The sequence below is a fragment of the Podarcis gaigeae genome (assembly GCF_964106915.1).
Source record: "Podarcis gaigeae genome assembly, chromosome: 3".
In the NCBI taxonomy this organism is placed as follows: Eukaryota; Metazoa; Chordata; class Lepidosauria; order Squamata; family Lacertidae; genus Podarcis; species Podarcis gaigeae.
Genome location: NC_139680.1, coordinates 121,834,283 through 121,858,518, shown reverse-complemented (window position 1 = coordinate 121,858,518; position 24,236 = coordinate 121,834,283). Strand labels below are relative to the sequence as shown.

General features: G+C 50.3%; 1 protein-coding gene across 2 annotated transcripts; it reads right to left on the bottom strand.

Moving 5' to 3' along the window:
- Nucleotides 1-1,415: 1,415 nt before the first annotated feature.
- TMEM214 (transmembrane protein 214) lies at nt 1,416-18,901 on the bottom strand. Of its 2 annotated transcripts, none has more exons than XM_083733357.1 (17): nt 18,759-18,901; nt 17,723-17,955; nt 15,787-15,937; nt 14,129-14,263; nt 12,945-13,027; nt 12,453-12,558; nt 12,048-12,129; nt 11,409-11,510; nt 10,600-10,741; nt 8,385-8,476; nt 7,803-7,851; nt 6,556-6,669; nt 5,152-5,269; nt 4,313-4,409; nt 3,995-4,163; nt 2,958-3,109; nt 1,416-2,728 (listed from the first exon to the last, which is right to left on the bottom strand). In XM_083733357.1, exons 1-17 carry the CDS (start codon nt 18,868-18,870, stop codon nt 2,602-2,604), a joined length of 2,064 nt encoding a protein of 687 aa, XP_083589483.1. In that variant the 5' UTR covers nt 18,871-18,901; the 3' UTR covers nt 1,416-2,601. The 2 variants fall into 2 exon arrangements, with proteins under 2 accessions (XP_083589483.1, XP_083589484.1); XM_083733358.1 differs by having other exon boundaries at nt 17,723-17,956; nt 18,766-18,890.
- Nucleotides 18,902-24,236: the final 5,335 nt, after the last annotated feature.

The window sequence follows — 24,236 nt, the reverse complement described above, 5'->3', positions numbered from 1 at the left end:
AGAAGGAGCAGCATGGGATTAAACTCTAATACTCTGTAAAGGTCATTTTCTAAATCGGGAGACTGAGAAGCTTGTCAGCTCCTGGAAGCTTTAAGAGAGAAGGAATCAGCTTGCCCTGGAAGAGCTCTATTGCGAGTTGGGTCTGCAAAAGCCTTTCTCTAGCTATTTTAGAGACGGTTATAATTTATCACTGAGAGGTTTCTGTGTCTGCTGCTTGAATTTTACATCTGGGGTGGGGCAACAATATGCATGTTCTAATTGTTTCAACCATTAAAGTTTTAAGCAATATAGGAAGCTCTGAATGCCAAGAATCTTTATTTTTTCGTTCTGTTTTGCCAACAAAAGTGTTGCCTTTGTTGAACTGAACATAATTTTTCTACATCACATTTCCTCTGTAGAAAAGGAATGTGGTTTGATAAAAGATAAAAGCTGTAAAGTTATTAAGGTGCAGACTGAATTGTTAATAAGACCAGGAATATTCAGTATGGCCAATACATCATCGGACATTCCATTGACTGTTGGCATTCTTCAGCAATTGTTTGATGAGCAAATCAAAGAGTTTAGAGCAGAGATTTGAACAAAAGTGGACCAGAGAAAGATGAAATGGAAAGGAGTTAAACAGGACAAAGAAACTTAGGACAATATGGGTGAAGGAATGCCAGGAGGAGGATGAAATGCTAAAGAGTTGGAGGCAACAGAAGGTGAAACAGAGAAGTCCTTCACACAGGCGTTTAGAGGAATGAAACAGTCAAATGATGGAGCTGTGATTTTGGAGGAGTGGAATGAAGCCATGGATGGAGAGATGAGAGAGAAAGGGCTCTGTACATCTTGGCATGAATTTAGAGGAAAAGGCTATCAAACATCTGCTTCCCTTCTCTTGCTTCTGCGTCATCAGCTTCCATTGGACCCCGCTCCCAGCATGGGATAATGAGGGAGGCAGCTTGTTTTCAGACTGCATGGCTGATGGTTTTCTTCCTGCTTCTCTACAGACCCAATTCCACAGGCACATGAAACAGGAGTGTGGGGGAGACTGGATATCCCACTGCCCCAACCACTGGCCATAATGCTCATAGAATCCTAGAGTTGGAAGAGACCACAAGGGCCATCGAGTCCAACCCCCTGCCAAGCAGGAAACACCATCAGAGCACTCCTGACATATGGTTGTCAAGCCTCTGCTTAAAGACCTCCAAAGAAGGAGACTCCACCACACTTCTTGGCAGCAAATTCCACTGTCAAACAGCTCTTGCTGTCAGGAAGTTCTTCCTAATGTTTAGGTGGAATCTTAGTCACTTTTCCTCCCAATACTAGGCTTTGCCCTAAAAAGCAACTTATTAATATGTTTTAAAATAAAGAATTGGGGCCAACCTCAGCAAAAAAGGTCTCACAGCAAAGAGAAATAATCAAAGCACAGCATGTAACCAAAGATATTTCCTTTATTGCACATGACAAAAGCCGCACACCATTGTCATGACAGGGTCCCATCACCTCTGGAGGTCTGGCTGCAGGAGAGAAATGTAATTGGGGCAAAGCAGCCTCACATGGGTCTGGCAACTGACGTAGCACCTGGTGAGCAGGAGCTGCTTCTTCTGACCCACTATTTCCCACTGTGCCCTCCCAAATAAGGGCTCGTCCTTATGCCTGGCTGGGAGAGAGGAGGTATTCAGGGCATGCTGGAAACAGGGTCACAACACAGACTTCAAGGCCACACACAGGCCCTGGGAAGAGACCAAGGAGTGGGCATTACAGAAGGCGAAAGACGGACCCCAACTAAGCTAGTTTTCCTTCAAGCCAGGAGTTGGCACAGTTCTTCTTTATGGAACTTGCAAGAGGAGTGGCAGCCCTTCCTTGAGAGGGATCCACCAGCCTAGCTGACCAGCCCTCTCTCCCCTCCGCCCTGTTCCTACTCTCTGGGCCCTGCCGCATAATATGAGCTCTCCCCTCCTGGCTCCACGATAAGGCAAAGGCAGCTCTTTGGGGGAAGGCAAAGACTCACAGTCACCTGAGAGAAGGGGGCAGCTTAATGGCTCGGGGAAATGCCCACAGAGCCTCTGCTCAGGCCACAGGGCGATGGGTGGGAGACTGGCAAGGCAGGATCCCGGGCAGGCACCAGCCCTTGAGACTGGCTTGAGCTGCCAGGAGCAGTTGGAGGAGCCGCAGAGAAAAGGCTGAGGGCAGCAGCAACAGGCGCTCCATGCGCAGAGGGATAGGGAGGGGGGTCACTGCCCCAGCAGCCTATTTATTTGGGGTAACAGCACTGAACGTAGGATACAGAAAGTGCTTGCCCACCGACAGGTGGAGGGGCCGCTACCTGGGTGTGCACTGCTGCCTCCCGCCCGGTGCAGTCCATCAAACGGACAGCAGACAACTGGCTTTTTCAGCAAGGCTGGAGTGGAGACAAAGAACAACTGCACAATGGGTGGGGAGCTGGGAGGCTTCCGGCCTGCTGGGCAGACCTGGGCTTCAGCGGCAAGTCAGAGGTGGAGGCTGCCCCTCGCTTTGTGGTCTGCCCGCGGAACAGTGAGGTGGCACATCCTGCTGCCAGCAGCAATGGGAGAGCAGAGACCCAGACCTCACGCCCAGCTCCTGAGCCCTGGGCCTCGCCTAGTGCCCGGAGACGATGGCCAGAGCCCAGTCTCTGATGGCCACGGTGGTGTCTTGCAGGTACGTCCAAGAGGAATGGCTGAGGCTGGTCACATGTTTCCGCAAGCACTCCCAGGACCCTTCGCTACTGGAGGAGAGAGCAGAGGGTGAGCATGCATGCTTCGAGGCCTCCTGGATTACTTTGGGACATGCCTTGTTTTGTCTCCAAGCAGTTTGGATGCCCCCCCCCCCGGGAACCTGGTGGGCTCCCCCTCCCCATTCGGTGTTCTTCTATTCCTACTTCTCTTCCGCAGTCAAGCGGCCCCTGCTGTCTGCTTTGCGTGGCACCAAGGATGCTGTGCGCAGACCATACTCACTTGCAGGAAGCCACCCAGAGTTTCCAGGCCCCCTCCAGCGACCCAGCAACGTAGTCCACCGCAGGCAAGAAGTAGTTCCGCATGAGGAAGAGCAGCAGCTCCTTGAGGTATTCCGCCCCGTGCAGCACGGAATCTGGAACCCGGGTCTGGAGCTGGGAGGGAAGACAAGGCGGCTCAGCCAGGCTCAAGTGCCAGCCCTGCCCTTGCTAGGCAGAGAATCTGTGGCTGGCCAGACACACCCAGAAACTGGAACACTCCTAGCTAGAGGGTGGGCAGGGCCAAGATCCCTGTTCCTCAGTTACTGACTGGCATATGAATCAAAAGGAACTGTGATCTAAGAGAACAGGGTGGCCACCAGCCAATGGGGAACCATAAGCACAGGTCCAGATCCCCTTAAAAAACTTACAGGAAATTAGAACCCAGGGATGGGGTGGGAAAGAGAAAGGCAGGCAGGCGGACAGACTCTGAAAATACTGGGAGCAATATTTGGCTTCTCTGCAAAGGGCCTTCAGCTGCCACTGCCATCTCCTCCTCACAGCTTCTGCCCATTCTTGCTACTCAATGGAGTGGCGGATACCTCTGCAGCTGTATTTCCTCAGCGGCACTGCCCACATGCGCAGAACCGGGGCCTGTTGACCCAGGTGAATGGGCCGGTGCAGAGGGTGCTTGCCAGTGAACTGGCTTTCCCACCCTCCAGCTTAGCAGATAAACGGTTGGTGGCCTAGAGGGGTTAAAACCAGCCCAAAACAAAGACATCGCTTGACAGTTCACAGCCCGGCTGTGCCTCTGAAGGTAGGGCAACCATCTGCCTGGCTCATTCTCTGCACAGAACTCTGCCTTGCCTGGTCTGCCGCTGACCCCCTTAAGAGGCGGCAGTGGTCAGATGCCTCTTTTGGGAAGTCCACTGTCAGGGCCTGCATCTCACCGCCACTTTCAACAACCCTCTCTGCTGATGCCCACCTCTCTCCTTTGACGCCCCAACACACCTCGCCTTCCCTGCCTCCAGCGAGCAAGCGGGGGGCCGGCCCCACCCTTACCCATTCGATGAACCTGGGGAGGTTGTCACTGAGCCAGGTGAGCTGAGCAGAGCACTTCCCAGAGATGTAGGCGGCCGTTTCGTTTGTCTTTGCCCACACCAGCTCCAGGTTGGGTCCCAGCACGGTGGCCACGCGAGAGTAGTAGAGAGGTATGTTTGCTTCCAGCCAGCTGCAAGGAACAAGGGGCGGCAGCAGGGTGAGACCCTGGCAACAGGCTCCCTCCCAAGGTCCGCCCAGAGGGAGAGCGCTCTTCTGCCCTGGTCCCCCTTGAAGGGAGGGGGCCTCCCTGCCGACAAAGCGCCAGCGCAAGCCACTGACCTGTACCCTTCCCCAGAGAAGTGGGAAACTCTGCTCCAGGCTTGCTGGGATGCGGAGAGGATGCCGGAAGAGCGGAGCACCTGAGCCGAGGCAGAAGCTGGAAAACACAACATGCTCCCCTGAGTGGGCTGCTGGTGCGGGGGGGGGGTGTGTGTCTTTGGGGCAGCCCCCTCCCACGTGCCTCCTGCGGTGGTCACGTGGGATTGCTATGAGGAATTATGAAAAATGGAGCACGCCATTGTGTCAGCGATGAAAGCATTGCTTTGACTGGGCTTGATTCACTGACAATAATTTCTGATTAAATCCCTCTGCCCATCTTCTCTACTGTTCATTTTCTCTGCCTGACAGGCACGTATAAGCATTCTAAACCTAGACTGGTTGCTTCACCAGGCATCCTGAGCCATGAAGATAGAAGGTAGCTTTGATGTAGCTTTTGTTAGTCTAGGTAGATCTTAAGGGCCAGGAAGAGAGTTCACAAGGAGATGCTAGAGATGCCTCTCTTTCCTTGCCATCCCTCCTCTCCTGTTTATGACCTCCAGGGTTTGCGAAATGCATTCCTCCTTGATCCCTGTTTTATTTAGCTTAAAGACACATATGCATGCTCAAAGTAGTTTCTGTAGTTACAAGGATTTCTCTGATCTGACTTTGTCCCACATGAGGATGTTTTTGAAATGCTCAGAGGACATCTGATTGGTTCTTACAAGGGCTGTGCTAAAAGTTCTTTTGTTGATAAAGGGCCCTGGGCCGGGGCGTGTGTATTTCTCGTGTGTAATCAGGGTCCAATCCTTCCTTGCCTTTGGAACGCAACACCTCCCTTTCCTGCAGGGGCAGGGCCTCACCTTCAAAGGAGCCATGAGTCCTGATGTCATGCATTAGGAACCCCGCAGTGAATACCAAGGCGACCAGCAGCAGCCGAGCCCAAGGAAGGCCACTGGCTTTCATCTTCAGCAGCAGGTTCTGAAGGGGAAACACAAAGAGAGGAAATAGGTAGGAGAATCTCCGGGATGCAGATGGCTAGCCCACCGGGTCACCCACCCACCCCCAAAGAGGGAGATTATTCTGGATCCTTTGCTGTCACTTGAGGATTCAGTGGTCCAGAGTGCCTTCCATCGGTGGCCCAGCTGTGCCCCCATCTGGACAGGGACAGCCTAACTTCTGTTGTCTATGCCCCGGCAACCTCTAGAGCCAGTGTGGTGTAGTGGTTAAGAGCGGTGGACTCGTAATCTGGGGAACCGGGTTCGCTTCCCCGCTCCTCCACATGCAGCTGCTGGGTGACCTTGGGCCAGTCACACTTCTTTGAAGTCTCTCAGCCCCACTCACCTCACAGAGTGTTTGTTGTGGGGGAGGAAGGGAAAGGAGAATGTTAGCCGCTTTGAGACTCCTTAAAGGGAGTGAAAGGCGGGATATCAAATCCAAACTCTTCTTCTTCTTCTCTATGTAAGATTACTGCAATGCGTTATACGTAGGGCTGCCTCTGAAGACAGTTCAGAAACTTCAGCTAGTGCAGAATTGGGCAGCCTGGTTTGCTCACCAGGGCAAGACGGTTTGAGCATATTACATTGATCCTAGTCCAACTGCACTGGCTCCCAATTCAAAGTGCTGGTTTTGATGTTGTTTAGTCGTGTCCGCCTCTTCCTGACCCCCTGGACCAGAGCACGCCAGGCACTTCTGTCTTCCACTGCCTCCCGCAGTTTGGTCAAACTCATGCTGGTAGCTTCAAGAACACTGTCCCACCATCTCGTCCTCTGTCGTCCCCTTCTCCTTGTGTCCTCCATCTTTCCCAGCATCAGGATCTTTTCCAGGGAGTCTTCTCTTCTCATGAGGGGGCCAAAGGATTGGCTCAGGACCGCAATTCCTCAATGACCGCATCTCTCCATATGTACCAAGCCAGACCCTGAGATCATCCTTTGAGGCCCTTCTTTGTGTAATTTCTTCAAGGAAGGTCCAGAGGGCAGCAACGCAAGAAAGGGCCTTTTCTGCAGTGGCTTCCCATTTGTGGAATGCTCTCCCCAGGGACGTTCAGCTGGTGCCTTCATTATACACCAGGCAAAAACATTCCTTTTTATCCAGGCCTTTGGCTGACTAACACCCGAGACCCTTTGAAACGTGTTGTGGGAGGGGAGATTTGGGGTTTGTTTTTGTTCGTTTTTATTGTGTATTTTGTGTTTTTATACTATGTTGTGAACTGCTCTAAGATCTACAGATGAAGGGAGGCATACAAATTGAATAAATAATAACAATACCTTGCAGGCAGCTCTGCAAGCTGCAACATCCTGTTCACTGTTTGGTCCTTTCACGGTCAGTTCCTCGTTTGTGACTTTGAACGAATGAACTGTTTCCTGTAAAGATTTCCGCATCTGGAAGAGAAACGGTCCACAAACACCGTCACAAAGCCACAGGTGAGCCTTGGACCACACTGGGATGGTTGCAACCCTACAGAAGCAGCAGGAATGGGGGCGGGGGCTGAAGGGCCAGACAGCTAGGTGCTCTGCTGCCCTCCCCACTCCCCTCACCAGTCAGGGGCCTTGCCTCTGTGCACCCGCCCCCCTTGAGCCCAGGGTGGATAAAAATCAATGGTTTTTTAAAAGCGTATTTTTTAATTTAAATCAGATTTTTAAAATAAAATGCTTTTGGAGGAAAAATCTTTTTAAAGATAGTTTTCTATTTAAGTGACATATGAGTCCAAAGGCTATTCAAATGATTTGTTTTAAGTTTTTCATGTGTGCTAAAACTCAGTCTAAGTTTTTTTCAAAAATTGTTTAACCACATCAGTTAACAAACATGGATACATATGCTATAATGTTATTGCTTTAGTTAAATAAATGGTTTAAATTGTTATTAAGGAAATGATTGTTTTTCTCCTTCCAATAAAGTACAGAAGAAAAGTTGTCCAAATATAAACAGTTAACTTATTAAGCCTCACAATAATTTCATAATTATCTATGTATTTCTAACAGTATAACCAAATCAGTAATTTTTGCTAGAATTGTAAAAACTACTCTGAAAATTTATTATTCCAAAAATGAAACCTTCATCTTGTTGTAAATATTAATATTATACCAGCAAGAAGGAGTCTTTCAGTAAAAAAACGATTTAAATCAAGTCTTATTGACTAGTGATTTAAATGAAATCCACCCTGCTTGAGCCCCACTCAAGCCAGATGGGCGCCTCCCAGGCCCTGCTCCGAACCCGATGCAAACTATGGAGAATGTGGGCAGCAGCAGGATCCCTTTCAGAGTTCAAACTCACCCTGTCCATGCAGCTCATGGGGGACAGCAAACCTCAGAAGCAGACAGAACTAGCAGAAAGCACAAGCTGTGCTGAGCTGGAACGACTGAACCTTAGCAATGGAGCAGCCTTTGGGGATGGACTGCTGCCTAGCACTGGCCTGCTTTGGCCTGGAGGCCATTAATTCATCCGTGTTGTCTGTCCCTAGCGTACAAACTACTGCTTCAAGCAAGAGGCAGTCCAAAGAGCAGGAGCCACAAACCTTTTTGGAAGTGCTGTCCCAGGTCTGCACAAAATGATTCAGGAGCAGGCTGGGAAAACAAAGCAAAGGCATCAGCTCAAGGATCTCTGCAGAGCCAGGCCTGTTTTTTAAGTTTGGATTTGATATCCCATCTTTCGCTCCCCTCTCAAAGCGGCTCACAATCTCCTTTCCCTTCCTGCCCCACAACAAACACTCTGTGAGGTGAGTGGGGCTGAGAGACTTCAGAGAAGTGTTACCGGCCCAAGGTCACCCAGCAGCTGCAGGTGGAGGAGTGGAGACGCGAACCCGGTTCCCCAGATTACGAGTCCACTGCTCTTAACCACTACACCACACTGGCTCACTGTTGCATGCACCTTGCCAAAGAGAGACACCCCACTGCTCTCCCTGCGAAACAGGGGAGGCTCCTCCGCTCCCAGGCGGACTTTGCGTGGTTTCAGCAACCACGAGGGCTCGAAGCACAGCCTTCCCAAAAAGTTCAAGCGGACGTTCAACCACCACGATTGTAAGCAGGACTGGTATCCTGCAGGTTTCCAAACCGTCAAGCAGGGCATGCAGTGGGGAAGCATCCCTGCCGAGTCTCACCTTGACTGTGGGAGGTGTTTGATGTACAGCTGCCTCCAGACATTGAAGCTGAGGGGATCCAGGCGGAGGCCTTCGGCCAGGCAGTTGAGCAGCTGCACAGGACGAAAGCAGAATTGGTCCCAGGAGTCTAGTGGCCAAACAGCAGCAGCAGCCACAGGACTGAAGACTTCAAGATAGTGCGACAGATTTATGACATTCCTTGTGCCCCACTTATTGATCCCAATTGGGGTCAGGAAGGGGTGCCTTCCCTACAGCCTCCCCTCTTTCTGGAACTGCCTTTTGGGTGAGCTCTCCTTCCTATTCTGGCTCTCAGTGCCCAAAGAGGTTCCTCCCCATCTACCGGTTCCAGACAGAGAGAAAGGAGGCTATAGTTCAAATCAGTGGGGTTGGGTGCCACTGTGTGTGTGTGTGTGTGTGTGTGTGTGTGTGTGTGTGTGTGCATCATATCTGAAAGCATCATTTGGCTGCTGCAGCCCTGTCTCTGCAGCAGAGGGAGAGAGCCATTCATCACTCGCACCTGCGTAGCACACAAAATGCTCCAGCTTCCATCCCTGGCACCTCTGTCTGCCCAAGACACAGCCAGAGTCGGGAATGCACCTAACGCCAAGTCGTAAGCACCTGCCTTGCACTGCCCTGGGCTCTGATTCAATGATACTGTGGCCCTGTTAAAAGCAGCTGTAGTCAACCGCATGGATGCTAATCAATTATATCTGCAAAAATTTGCACCTAAACAATAGCCATGGTTCCTAAGCTAAAACATGTTTTCCTTGTTTTTAGATCCTTAAGAGGACATTTAATTCCTCCAGAAGAGATGGGAAATTCACATTGGTTATAACATCATGTTTGAGGACTGGGAGAGGTTGTGGACTACTGGGCTGAATTTTACTGCATGTAATGCGTTGAGAGAAAATGTTATGAAAATGATATACAGATGGTATATGACCCCAGTCAAACTTGCAAAAATATACCACTTGTCTGATAACAAATGTTGGAAGTGTAAGGAAAATGAAGGAACATTCTTTCACCTCTGGTGGACCTGCCCTAGAGTGAAGGCTTTCTGGGAAATGATATATAATGAGCTGAAAAAGGTATTTAAGTATACCTTCCCTAAGAAACCAGAGGCCTTCCTTTTGGGTATTGTCGGCCAGAAGGTGTTAAACAAGGACCGAACATTTTTTATGTACGCAACAACAGCAGCAAGGATACTTATCACTAAGTATTGGAAAACCCAAGATCTACCCACGCTGGAAGAATGGCAGATGCAACTGACAGACTATATGGAACTGGCTGAAATGACGGGCAGAATCCGAGACCTGGGAGAAGAGACGTTGGAAGAAGACTGGAAGAAATTTAAGATCTATTTACAAAAATATTGTAAATTATATGAATGTTAAGGAGGATGCTAGAATGTAAACAATTGGGCACCATTGAGATAGAGGAAGTGATATATGAAGATAAGCTAAATTTAAGAAAAAACAAATTTTTGGAACAATTTTAAGTTATATTTAATTCTTTTAGATTTGAATAAAGGATATTAAAAATTAGAGATATAATATTGGAAAATTAGATAATAAGAATCGAAAAAAGGGGATAAATTTGCTGGAAAAACCTTCTCGGCTAGGAATGCAGGAGCGGGAGATGTGAGGGAGTCCAAAGAAGTTAAGAAGATTATGTTAAAAGATATGTTATATGGTATTGTTTATTGGAATTGTAACTAAATTAAAAAATTGCTAATAAATATATTTTTAAAAAAAAGAGATGGGAAATTCAAGGTTGCCACGTTAGCTACAAACAAAACTAGTTTGCTTGCATTCCAGTCTCTCGGGGGCTGAGGGAGGGTCCTGCCCCTTTCCAGTCTGCCTGGATTCCAACCCACACTTTGGCAGCCAAGCAAGGGGGAGAGAAAGGGAACTGGAAGCGAGAAGAGCCAGGAAAACCCTGGGGCTGAGCCTCCCAAGGAGGGCCCAGCAGACATCCCCTCCTATTTCAGAGAGAGAGAGAGAGAGAGACGCCCAGTTTATCAGAAGAACTGCCGCCCATGGGTTTGGCACTGGAGGGAATTAAGACACAAAATAGATCCTCTGACTCAACAAACTGGGGGAACCTTTTCATCCAGAGGTTTTAAACTCCTCAGTCTAGCTCAGTTGTTGTCTAAATGTGGCAGCCCCACTAGATGCTCGAGGAAGGCCACCCCCCCCTTCTGCCCCCTCCTCACCTCTTTCTGCATATCAAGGGGGCAGCTGGGCAGGGCTCTGGAGAGGAAGGAAGGGAAGTAGGTGTGCAGGGTGGTCTCAGGCTTAGCCCCAAAGGCCAGGACTTTCAGGCGGGGATACGACTGGCGCAGCTGCTCCTGCAGGCTGGGGAGAAAGAACGTTTGCTGCATATGAACTGCTGCATTTTTACATGCGCACACACAGTTCTGCCTGGATTTTATATAAATAGTTGTATCTGTTAACGCTGTCCTAAACTATACAGTGAATACATTTGCATCCTCTGGAAGAAATGCACAGCTTGTACAGTTACTGTTGGGGGCCTTTCAACATTTTATTTTAAATTTGGCTTGTAACGGTTCAGTAGTCCATTGTGTAAACTAGAAGCATCAATTTGAAAGCTCTTAAAATATCAAAATTGAACTCTAACCGTAACACCAGTTGAATTCTATGCTAACAGCAGGGTTTTTTAAATGCTGCCTGAGCTACCAAGGGTTTAGGTTAGGAAAGGAAACTTGCTCAGATGTGAGGCAGCTTGCAGAAAGGCTTTTCTGTATCTCCCTGTTATTTACTTCATGTATTAATGGCTTCCTAGGAAACATCTCAAAACAATTGAAAAACAATTTCAAGTAAAGATAAATAAATGCCCAGGAAGGAAGGAGATGCCCTTCTGCTGGGGGGGGGGGCGCTCCACAGCAGTGTTTTGGTGCAAACAGAGACACTCCAAAGTAGGCACGACACCCCCCCTCAGTCTCCCCAGGAATGGGGCGGGGCTCTAACTCTCCCCATCCATGCACCGTGAGCCGTGTCATACCTGGGGGATAGAGAGTTGTTGGGCATGAAGGCAAAGTCCATGAGAGGGAAGAAGTCTTTGGGTCCTATCATACCAAAGCCTTTGGTCAAGTTGGGATGCATCCTGCCAAGGAAAAAGCAATGCCTGTCAGCTGGGGAAAGCCACTCCCACTTCATTACAAACTCTGCCTCCGCTCCCCGTGCTGGAACAAGGGCCTCCACAGGCCTACCTCAAAGGGCTGTACTGCAGGAAAACCAAACCCGCCCTGTCTGTGCCCACCATCCCTGGCTGACCTCCTCTTGCTGTTGAACCCAGGAGCTGCTCCTTCCAGAGGCCGCCTCCCGGACATGAGAACCCAGGGCATGCAGCACAGCTGCCTTTTGGGATCCAGCTTCAGTTTATTGGCCCACACCCAACTCATCTGAACCTCCAAGCACTGGCCTGACACCTTAACTGCCCCTGCTGATTCTGATGGAGCCAAGAGATAGAGCCGAGTGTTATCTGCATATTGAGGACACTTTGCTCCAAATCTCCCTACGACAGCTCCCAGAGGCTTCAGAGAGATGTCAAATAGCATGGGGGGGGGGACTTGGAACCCTGCTGAATAAACAAACAAACAAACAAACAAACAAACAAACAAACAAGGACATAGCAACTCACAACAGCAGGCGATCCAGGTAGGCAATGGCGTACGGGGAGAGAGATTTGATTCCCAGAACAGGGAACATAATGCCGAGCCACACTGTGGAGAAAAGAGTTGGGAGAGCAACAGCATTACATTTCTGCCCTTGCGTTTGTTCGAGGATGGAACTCAGGGCTGCTGAGCTTCAGAAAGGCAGCTGCTCCATGTGCCTTCAGGCCATGCAACATGCTCTTGAGCCATACCACCAGAGGGTCTGGGGCAGGCTGAGAAGAGGGCATCACCGTTCAAGGGGCTGGAGCAGCTCCTTCTAGCTCCTGATCAGCCCTTTTCCCCCCATGTCATTTTTATTAGGTCTCCAAAAATATTCCAAAGTGTTTATCATCATATACATTTTTTTTAAAAAAGGTTGCTGCCGTCCTCACCTTTAAGTCCTTCTGTAAGATCAGTAAATCCAGCTTGACCCAAGGCCCACATGATCGTGAGACATTTGGCCGGACGGCTTTGATGGGAGCTCAGCAGCTCAAGATACTGAAGTGGAAAAGGGAAAGACTGCAGGGTTAACTCTCGGTGGCACAGAGCCCAGTGGGAAAGGGGGCCAAAGGGACAATGCTCCCTCGCAAGCAGCTGGAGCCCTCCAGCACAGAACATCAGCTCCTGACTTCTCTGGGATATGAGATGTGAGGGACTGAAGGTGGGACTCCCAGCACAGGGAAAGGGAGGTCGGGGAGGGAGGGGCCCAGTTTCATGCGCATGGAGGGCAAAAGTATGCTCTCCTATTCCGAAGATGATAGCTTTCCTCTTTTACTACCTGTCTCAGTAAAATATACCAGGAACTCTGGGAACCTGGGTACCTTGGAGAGGGAGAGAGGGCTGCCTCTCCTGGCTGGACGGGGCAACTGACTGCAGCTACCCACCTTGCTCAAGTTCATGGTGGCAACTTTAGGCCTGTCCATCAGCATGGCCTGAATGCAGATTCTGTAGCCATGCAGGGAGTCCCCTGAAAGACAAGCAAGGTGAGGAAGACTGTGAGGGCCCTTCAGGTAGGGCGTTTCAGCCTGGGGCCCAGAGCCCTTGCACGCCACAGACTCCTGGCAAATCTATGTGGCTGCTGTGGGATCAGAGCAGGAGGAGAGGAACAGAGGCCCTCCCGGGTATGCGTGTCCCCCTGGTGTCCCGCTTTACTCAATACAATATAGAGTGGCAGAAGCTTTAGAGCCCATAGTCCTTACTGTGGCCCCCAATCCCCTCTTGAAGTCCCCTATAAGAACACAGCCAGCACCATGCTTGTTCACTAATGTAGCCAAACCCTCGTTCCTTCACTGATCCCACCCCTTGTCCTCCCTTCCCCCTTTCTCCGACTTTAATTTGCTGTCTCTCACCCAACTCCTGGCTGCTCTTGCTGCAGGCTGGGACCCCAGAACTGCAGGCTGGGACCCCACAAGTCATCTAGTCCAACCCCCTACAATGTACGTATCACGGCTGGCACCTCTTTCCCCCTTGGGGTCCCCTCAGGTCTCCACCCCACACCCCTCTGCCCTGCTGCTCCCCATCTTTCAATCCCTCACCACAAAAGTCACAGCTTCACCAGAGGCTTTTCACCTCCTTGCTGCACCCTTTAGGGTAACAGCATTGAGAATTAGGTGGGTGTGAAATCAGGTTTGTTCACAACCTCAGTGGGCAGCCCTGGTCACTTTTAGTGCCACGTCCAGAACATAAACTGCCTTGAGGTACATGCAGCACCCACCAGGGCCCTGCGTACAAATACAGGGGTACCTCTAGTTGTGGACACGATCCGTTCCGGGGTGCCATTCGCACCCGAAAAGTCTGCAACTAGAGTGGTACTTCTGCACAAGCACTGTGTGATAGAGCACTTATGCGCATGTGCGAAGCGCACAGAACACTTCTGCGAGTGCGGTGAAACCTGGAAGTATATACTTCTGGGTTTGCTGTGTTCACAACCCGAAAAGCCACAACATGAAGCAAACACAACAAGAGGTATGACTGCAGTTTGGCTCAACTGCTCTCTGCCCTCAAGGCAGCATGTGTGGCAGAACCTTTGACCCAACGGCTGGTTTACTGGGCTGCACTTCACACTCACCAGGAGTCTTGTCCAGCTCTTGCAACATTGTGTAAATACAGTGGTCAAAGAAAAGCTCCAGGACACCCGCCGATTTTGACAGCAAGGACTTGATGGTGCTCCTCAGCTCTTTGTTCACAAGGCAGTAGGGATAGTCTGCAGCCAAAAGTAAGGTGGCAGTGTGAAGGAAGGGCTGGCTTTCGTTAGCCCTCACTGCTGCAACAACTTTCCCATGAGTAAAGCACAGGTGGGAAGCCACATCCCTAAACAGCACAGCAATCCATAACTGCGGCTTGAGCAGACTCTCGGGGAAACCCAGTTCAGAATTCTACCTTGGCAGCACAAGGATAACGTGGAGAGAAATGTGCAGAGGTGACTGGCCTGCCCTATGAGAACCAAACCAGGCACAGCTGCTTCTTCAGCAGTGCAATGCCAGAAGCCAATGCTGAAGCCACCTTGCCAGAGCTCAAATGTCAACCACAATTCAAATACTGGTGAGTCTGTCAAGGGCTCCTGGGTTTTGGAGCAGAGATGCATTCTGCTCAGGAGGACAAGTATAAGAGCTCTTGGAAGGAAAAGGAAATAAGCGACCACCAAAGTCTGCAAGGCCCCAGCCCAGGATGTTGCCCAACTGCCAAAGCCAGCCTCTTCTCATTAATCTCATTAACTCCCAGCATCCACGTCCCTGTGGAGTGGGGAAGAGCATCTCTGGATCTTCTGGCCCCTGCCTTGCTGCCAAACGCCACTGGGAAACGCTGAAGACAAAGGCAGCATTGTGCAGCCACGCCGGGAGCATTCGGCACCTGACACCCTTCCCAAGCCAAAGCAGCAGACTCTGCCCATAAGGCCCCTGCTTGGCTTCCAGCTACTTGGCATAGTGGCAGGAAAGAGAGGAGCTGCTTTTCACCCTCCCTTCGGTCAGAAAAGGTCGAGAAAGGCATTCCCAGCAGAAACTGAACATGCCGTGGTTATGAGACTTGCTTCTCTAAGCACAAGCTCAGAGGGAATGGCTGGGAGGAGACCTCGCCCCTCTCTCTCTCCTGGGCTTTTCCCTGCCCAGGCCAAACCAGGCAGCCAAGCCCACATTCCCCATCCAGGAGGCACAAAAATGTCTGTGTGACAGAGTGTAGGAGACATCATCAGCAACCCTGAGAATTTTATCTTCTTTTACAAGGAGTAAGAAAGAAACCACCAGTGTATTTTCAGGTATATGAAGAACGGAGACTGGTTTAGAATTCCAGGGGTTACAACCCATACAACCCTCTCCTTGGCTGCAAAAATTCTGCCGCTGGTGTCACAGCTGCACAAAAATGTCAGGTATTACTTTTGTTTCTGCAGTCCTCCAAAAACCGAGAACAACTTTCCAAATTCTGAAGAACAAGATTCCTAGCAAAACCATACAAATGCATGCAGCATCCAAATGCTGGCAACTTCTCACCCAATTTACAAGCGTGAGGTTTTCTAACTGCAGAATTCAAAATCTTGCTGACAGGCGCTTACTCACGTTTCTTCTTCTGTGATCACTGAACTAGAAAGTCTGAATGTTGTGCAAGCAACTGCCAAGGCCACAAACCAAGCCCACAACAGGACAGGTGCTCTGGGTGTTCAAGCGAGCAAAATAGCCTCTCTCTCCCTCTCTCTCTCTCTCAGACACACACACTTTCCAAGGCAACACTTACCATGAGGGTGCTGGCTGAGGGTGGGGTCGCTCTTTGGAGCTTGCAGCTTGTAGTTCAGATATCCAGCCAGGTCTTTGACCCACACAGAAGGATTCTCAGGGAACATGCTCAAGCTTTTGTCCAGCTCCTTCTGGAGTTCTGACAAATCAAGCTGGGGGGGGGGGGAGAGTTAGCTGAGCTGCTGCAAAGGGAAGACCTGCCCCTCCCCACCTTAGCAGGGCACATTTGGGCTGTTTCTGGAACCGCTCTCTAAGTGAACCTATTCCACAAACGGAAGTGGCTGCCCCTCAGCCAAGGAGTCCCACCTCAACTCCATCGGCCCCCAAGGGAAAGAGGAAGCTGTCTTTTTTTTCTGCATATTTTTTTTTGTTTTTTAAATCATAACAAACAAAAAATACAGCAATTTACACCTTGTTGTCACGGATTTCTTTCTGTAAGACTTCCTTCAGCTTCCCCTCAAATCATCCATACCCTAATTTAACAAATTCACACAAATCCTGGCTTATATTGACATTATTTTCTCTTTCCTTCTTTTTCTCTTTAGACAATATTCCAACCTTTTCACAGAGCTTTTTTAAACCCAACTAGCATTATATGACCTTCACTTATATTTTCCAGATATTCCACGAATTTCCCCCAATCCTCAATGAACCTTTGGTCTTTTAAATATCTAATTTAGGGAAAGAGGAAGCTGTCTTATCCTGTCTGTCCATCTGGCCCAGGACTGCCCACCCTCTTTGGCAGTTGCTCTCCAGGGTCTTGGGCAGAGAAAGACGTTTGACATCATAGAGCACCTGATCATTTAGCTTGAGGTGTCAGGGATTAAATTTTCAGCATGCAGGAGAAATGCTCCACTACTGGTTCCTTGACTGATCAGCCAAAGGCTCTTTCTCCAGCATCCCATCCATGCGCCAAGTGGAGAGTCCATTAAATGTTCAGAAGGACTGTCAGCTGCTTGCCCCCTCCCCCAGGCAAGGGGGGAGAGGGAGGCAGTGGGTCCCTAGAGCACTCACTCCTCCCTTCCTTCCTTCCTTCCGCAGCTTCAAGCTGGTCCCTAGTCTACATGAACAAGAGATGCATTTTCTGTACTTCACCTTCCACATTCTAGGAAAAGACACAGGAAGGAGGCAACACATTTCCAGCTCATATATTAAGGAAGGCAAAGTTTAGGACTCCCTCCTCCAAAATAAAAAAATACACGAGTTGCCTTTTTAGACTATTACTATTTATTCTGAAGCTAAAGGCTGTGTATGAGGTAGACACCAGCATCTATGCAAAGGCTGGCGAAAGGCACAGTCCCTTCATGGAAATGGTTCAAAGAACAGTCCTGGATACATGGGATGGGGAGGAGACCTTTCTGCACGTATTGACAACTTGTGGTTTCTTCTAAAGTTCCTTTCTCTAGCTAGGTGAAATATTCACCTCGGGGGGCAAACCCACAGCCAGTATAGCAATTCTGGATACTTTTTAGAAATGATGCCCTGCCTCCTCATCAAAAGAAGCTCAGGGCAGCTGACAAATCAAGACATTGCACAGTGTTTAAAACGATGGGGTGGGCGCCGCTGGAGAAGAAGCCCTGGCGCAGGACAGCCCCGCTGGCCCAGATGGATGGAGCGGAGAAGGATGGGAGCATCTCCGCCTGCCTCGCCCTAGTCCAGGCATCGGCAAACTCGGCCCTCCAGATGTTTGGGGACTACAATTTCCCATCATCCCTGACCACTGGTCCTGCTAGCTAGGGATCATGGGAACTGGAGGGCCAAGTTTGAGGAAACCTGGTCTAGGCCCACCTCACCATGGACACAGAAGAGGTTAAGGAAGGGGGCTGGGGGCCTCTCACCCACCCAGTGCAGCTTGTCCTGCCCCCCTCTGGTCCCCCGTGTCCTCTCTGCGGGCAGGCAGGAGCGCCCGCAGATCCCCCTTCCCGCCAGCCACTCACCGCCTTGAGCGCGTCCTCCAGGCTGCGGAAGCGGCCCTGCTTGGGCGCCGCGTCCCCGCCGGGCGGAGCCTTCTTGCTGCTCTTGCCGCCGCCGGCCGCGGCCTTCCTGGACGCCGGCTGCCCCGGCGGAGGAGGCGGAACCTCATCTTTGCTCTGCTGCCGCCGCCGTCCGGATGCCACCGCCGCCTTGTCCAGGCGCAGCTCCAGGAGGCTCTCCGGCACGGCCGAGGGAGCTGCGGGCCCAGAGCAGAGAGAGCCGTCACACAGGCTGAATGCGCAGCTGCCCCTGCCCCCCCACCCTGGGGTATTATAATAATAATTTATTATTTATACCCCACCCATCTGGCTGAGTTTCTCCAGACACTCTGGACGGCTTCCAATCAAGTGTTAAAAACAATACAGCATCAAATATTTAAAACTTCCCTAAACAGGGCTGCCTTCAGATGTCTTTTAAAGAGAAGACAGCTGCTTATTTCCTTGACATCTGGTGGGAGGGCGTTCCACAGGGCGGGCGCCACCACCGAGAAGGCCCTCTGCCTGGTTCCCTGTAACTTGGCCTCCTGCAGGGAGGGAGGGAACCGCCAGAAGGTCCTCAGAGTTGCACTGCGGTGTTCAGGGTGGAGAAGCTCCTTTAGGTCTACTGGGCCGAGGCCGTTTAGGGCTTTAAAGGTCAGCACCAATAATAATAATAATAATAATAATAATAATAATAATAATAATAATTGTTTTTATACCCCGCCCATCTGGCTGGGCTTCCCCAGCCACTCTGGGCGGCTTCCAACAGAATATTAAAATACAGTAGTCCATCAAAGATTAAAAGCTTCCCTCTTCAGGTGTCTTTTAAAGAGAGGACAGCTGCTTATCTCTTTGACACCTGGTGGGAGGGAGTTCCACAGGGCGGGCGCCACCCCCGAGAAGGCCCTCGGCGCTGGACCCAGGTGTCCGGGGTGGAGACGCGCCTTGGGACCTGAGCCCCCGCCCTGGGCGAAGGAAGGGTCGCCTGCCGCGGGCCAGGGAGGCTCGACTTGGCACTCACCGGCCCCGCCCAGCGCCTTCCGCCCCGACGGGCCTCCTCCTCCTCCGCCGGCGGCGCCCCTCCGGCCGGGCTTCCCCACCACCTCCCAGCGGCCCAGCACCGCCGCCGCCATCGCGCCCAACCGCCGCCGCCTCAGCCGGGAGGCCCGCCGAAGACGCGGCCGGCGCGCATGCGCCAGGGCGGGCGGAGGCGGGGCCTCGCGCGGCTCCCCCAGGCGCCGATTGGCCGCCCAGGCGCCCGCCCCGCGCCCGCACGCTCTGCCACGTCGCCGGCCGAGCCCGCCTCCTGCCGCCACGTCACGACGCCGGAGAGGGAGGGAGGGAGTTCCGTCCTTCGCCGCTAGGGGCGCTCGGCCCGCGTCTCTCTCCGTTTCCTTCGCTTTTCTCCCCGCCAGGGGGCGCCCTGCTTCTCTTCGCAACAACCCTGCGAGGGAGGCGGAGATGCTGCGAGGGGCAAGGGAGGGTCCTCTAGGGGCAGCAGATGCTCTGGGAAAAGGAGGGTATTCTTATATGCCACTACAGCGGCATTATTATTAATATTATTAATATTAATATTAAATTCAGCATCTTAAAAAGCAGAGACATCACCTTGCCAAGAAAGGTCCGTATAGTTCAAGCTCTGGTTTTCCCAGTAGTGAAGCATGGAAGTGAGAGCTGGACCATCAAGAAGGCTGATCACCAAAGAATGGATGCTTTTGAATTCTGGTGCTGGAGGAGACTCTGGAGAGTCCCATGGACTGCAAGAAGATCCAACCTCTCCATTCTGAAGGAAATCAGCCCTGAGTGCTCACTGGAAGGACAGATCCTGAAGCTGAGGCTCCAATGCTTTGGCCACCTCAGGAGAAGAGAAGACTCCCTGGAAAAGACCCTGATGCTGGGAAAGATGGAGGGCATAAGGAGAATGGGATGACAGAGGACGAGATGGTGGGACAGTGTTCTCGAAGCTACCAGCATGAGTTTGACCAAACTGTGGGAGTCAGTGGAAGACAGGAGGGCCTGGCGTGCTCTGGTCCAGGGGGTCACAAAGAGTCGGACACAACTAAACGACTAAACAACAACAACATCTGGCAAGAATGCTCATTGCTAGAAAATGTAAGGGGGAAAAGGTCCCGACAAAGGAGGGATGGCAAGTAAAATTATTTGAATACACTGAGCTGGCTAAAATGACAGGAACAATTAGGAATAGAACAAGCCCTAAGTTCACTAAGGAAAACATGAGGTCCAGCGCTAAGTTGTGGCCACCAGCAACTGGTGTTCAGAATCATGGCTGCCTTGAGAGTGGAGGTGGAACACAGTCCTCAGTCAGCAACCATGGAGAGTCCTGTGTCTCCTAAGTATAGAGGAAGATGGCACCTGCCCACTTTCACCACCCACCTTGATTCCACCCCTTTGGGGTGTGATAGGAATTTTATGGTCTTAGATATATGGTACTAATGTTCATAAGTGTACCAACCGCATGTACATAGATCAGCACAGGAAGACCAACCTGAAGCCATTTTGATTCCTAAACTGAGCAAATGTTTTCTCTGCAAGGTCAAAGTGGGAAAGCCTCCACATTGTCTTTTCCTTCACAAATCCTGTCTTTAGGGCAGATTTAAGATAGGAATAGAGTGTGAGCCTGTGACCTGGCCCAGGAACTAAGTACTTATCATTACAAAACACTGGCCAGGCTCCCCAGGGTATCCAATCAAGTGAGCGTTAATAGGTAACTTGCCAGACAGGAGATAAACAACGCACTCAGATTTCTGTTGTAGACCGCCCTTTCTGTGATGTATGTATGATGTTTCTGGGGGTGGTCTTGATCTACAGCGTGGCAATTTCAAAAGTCTTTATAAGGCCTTGCACACCATTTTTCTGGGTCCCTCCTCTCTCCTGCGAGTGAGGGGAGCACCCTGTTGCAACAGATCAATAAAGGCCAAGCCTACAGGCTGCTCTTTTGCTCCATGTTATCCAGGTTGGTGTCTTTACTTTTTGTCCAAGGGAGCCCTCGGATTTTTCCGTCAACAGGGGATTTCTAGCGTGCTGTACCCCATCCTGCCCCTTCCCAAGAGATCACCATTTCCCTCTGGTTTACGGAAGAGTCACAGCTCAGTGCGAGAGCGCCTGCAGGCGGCCTGGGAGAGGGCCCTGCCAGCCAGAGAAGGCAATATTGATGACATGTAGGTGGGCCCAAGTCAGCTTTCCGTGTCCCTCCCCATTTCACCAGGTATCCCTTGTGACCTCTGTCTCTTTTGGCCCCTTATTTAAAACCAAGCTCTCTACCCGGGCCCAGCCAGCCTTTCCCTGAAGGGTGATCTCGTTCTCTTCATCTTGTGCTGATCTAGTGATTTGTGATGTATTTCGGAGAGGTTTTATGAATTTTATTGATTTTATGCTGTGCTATACTTTCTCAGTGTTCTGTTCGTTATGGAAAAAACCCAAATGGCCAAAGAACGTCGAGAAGGATTGTGAGAAAGCTAGCCGTGCACCGAGCAAGTCGGCCAAGACAGTAGAAGCAGAGAAATGCTTTGTAAGCGGCGGAGGCCATTAGCTGTGTCGTGTTGCTGGCATTGCAATGCTAATAAATTGGTTTTGACCTTTCAAGCCTTTTGTAGCTTAGGACCCTCATACTTACGGGACCGCCTCTCCTGGTCTGCCCCGCAGAGGACCCTAAGGTCCATGAATAATAATAGCTTGAAGGTCCCAGGCCCAAAGGAAGCCAGACCATCCTCCGCCAGGGCCTTCTCAGTGATGGCTCCGACCTGGTGGAATGCTCTGTCCCATGAGACCAGGGCCCTGCAGGATTTAACCTCCTTCCACAGGGCCTGTAAGACAGAGCTATTCCACCTGGCTTTCAATTGGAACTTAACCTGATCTTTTATTCCCCTTCCTCCCCTCCCCTTTTTATTAAGATTATTCGCTCTGGGATCCCACAGCTAATTCTCCCCAGTCTCCTCGCTGACCCAAATAGGACTAATTTAGCCAGCTAGCTTTGGTGATCATCTAATGTTTATTGAATGGATTTCCCCCCCTAAACTGATTTTTTGATTCTGAATTTATTGATATTTACATTTTATACTTTGTTTTATGTTGTTTTTTGTTGCATCAATTAAGTGTTTTAAATTTGTTGTTAGCTGCCCTGAGCCCGGTTTTCTGAACCAGGAAGGGCGGGGTATAAATAAAAAAATATTTATTTATTTATTAAACACCATTTAATTGATATGACTGGCATCTGGATTGACTGGCCGTCCGAGGCAACCGAACCGGGGTACCAATAATCATTTTGGTATTTTCCCTAACAACTGGCGGTATAGTTGTTTTTTCTTTTGCAAAATACATAAATATCTGTTCTGTGCAAGGACACCCCCCCAATCCAATTTCTACATCTGGACCATGCCTGATCCACTTGATCACCGTCCCAACTCACACAGCAGTGGCAGAACCGACTATGCCTGAGCAACAGGCTAGACGCCACACGAAGCTGAGGATGGGACAAGTAAGTTTCTCAGCCATTTGGTTCCCAAAACTTCCCCTCCCCCAGAGACCACCTGAAAATTGCCGAGAGCCTTGGTGAGCCATAGTTAATAATAATAATAATAATAATAATAATAATAATAATAATAATAATAATAATAAATTTATACCCCGCCCATCTGGCTGAGTCTCCCCAGCCACTCTGGGCGGCTCCCAATCGAGTGTTAAAAACAATACAGCATTAAATATTAAAAACTTCCCTAAACAGGGCTGCCTTCAGATGTCTTCTAAAGAGAAGATAGCTGCAAGTCAGGTGGGAAAAGACCAGGAGGAAGAGAGACCCTCTCTGTGTGATCTGCTTGAAAACCTGCATGGAACCCAACCCAAGAATACCAAGAGGGGTGTGCATTGACACAAACGGGAAGTGTGTGTTGACTCTTAAAAGTACCAGGGCAGCACAGCTGGTCTTACCCTTGAAAGCCCCCCGCCCCCGTGGCCATGCTTCTATTCCACTAACACAGAGACCGTCATCCCACTTCTCTAACTGGGTGCTTGTAAAATGCTACAGTTGTCATTCAGCTTGAGACCCAAAGAGGAGTCCTTTTGAATTCCTGTAATCCAGTTTGACAGGCCTCACCTCAATCAGCTGGTGTACTTTTTGCCTACGAGAACTTCTTGCGTCTTGGCGAACCCCTCCGCCTCCACGTTGGGTCAGCCATTTTACCTCCAAGCCACAGAGGAAATGGGTGGGGTGGGGGGAGGTGGCCTTCCTGGTTCCTGTGTGCAGAAGCCCCCGCTCTGGGCTCCGAAGCAGGGGCAGCCTTGGCGGAGCTGTGAGGACGTGGCCAGACGCAAGACCACAGATGGCACCTGGCAGGGACTGGCCTTCCCTGCCCACTGAAGCTGGGAGAAGCACTCTTGGATGATGAGGATAAGGAATGGTCATGAGATGCCTGGATTGAACCCTGGGAAAACTCAGCTAGCAGCGAGAGGAAGAACTGGACACCCCATGGGATTATCGGGAGGAATCTTGCAGTTACAGCTGACAGGCGGAGAGCTGGAAGTCCCTTTTAGTCATCTCTCTCTCTTGCTTTATTCTGTTATTGTTCTTAATCCTTTGCTCTTATCGATCACCTTCATTTTTCTATTTCTTCCTGTTATTTTATTACTTCCTTTCAATACTCTCAATGTATTTTGGTAAAAACTACATACAGGTGAAGAAGATGGAAAGCTGGTGAAGGACCCCGTATGAGAGGCAGGGAAGGGGAGATTTCCTGGGGGGGGGGGAGGCTGGGGGAATGAAGGGCTGCTCCCGGGTGAGAGCTGTGAGGGCACACCCTTCCCTGTATGGGATAAAAGTTAGGATATATCAGTGAGAGGGGACCTTATGTTAGGATATAGTTCCGTTCCACCTTCAAAGGAACAGGCATGACTGTTGTGTGTCACATGCCTGTTTACAGTCCAGCACAGTCTGCTGGGAACTTCCGTTGTATATTGCTTTTGCTATATTGCGTTTTGCTTGGACATGAAGCGAAGCAGACATGTTTTTCCTTTGTTCCTGAACGATGCTGAATAAACGCCTGTAAATAATGCTTACATATGTCTCTGTCCGCCACTTCCATTTTGAGAAGTTATTCACTCTGCTGATTACAGCATGCCAAGTCTCTAAAGGTCTCTGAGTCTTGTGTCGCTGATTTATGCTGTTCCGAGAACTGGCGTTCGCCCAGCTGCTGGCCGGTAGCTGGAGCCTTCTGGGGGGCCGCCAAAATGCCCCCGTCTCCCCAGACACATCCCAGCACCTTATAGTCTTCTAACTCCTTTTCTTCTTTCTCTTTCTTACCATTTTTGGTTTAGAAATTGTTTTGTTTGTTTCATTGTGTTGTGAAAAGCCTTAATAAAACTTGGGCTCTATAAGAAAGCAAAGACTGCCCCCAGCCGCAAGAGTAACCACAAAAGGGGTGGGGGGGGGCGAGGCCTGCAGACTGGAGTGCAGGCAGGACTCCACGGCACAGAGGCAGTAGACAAG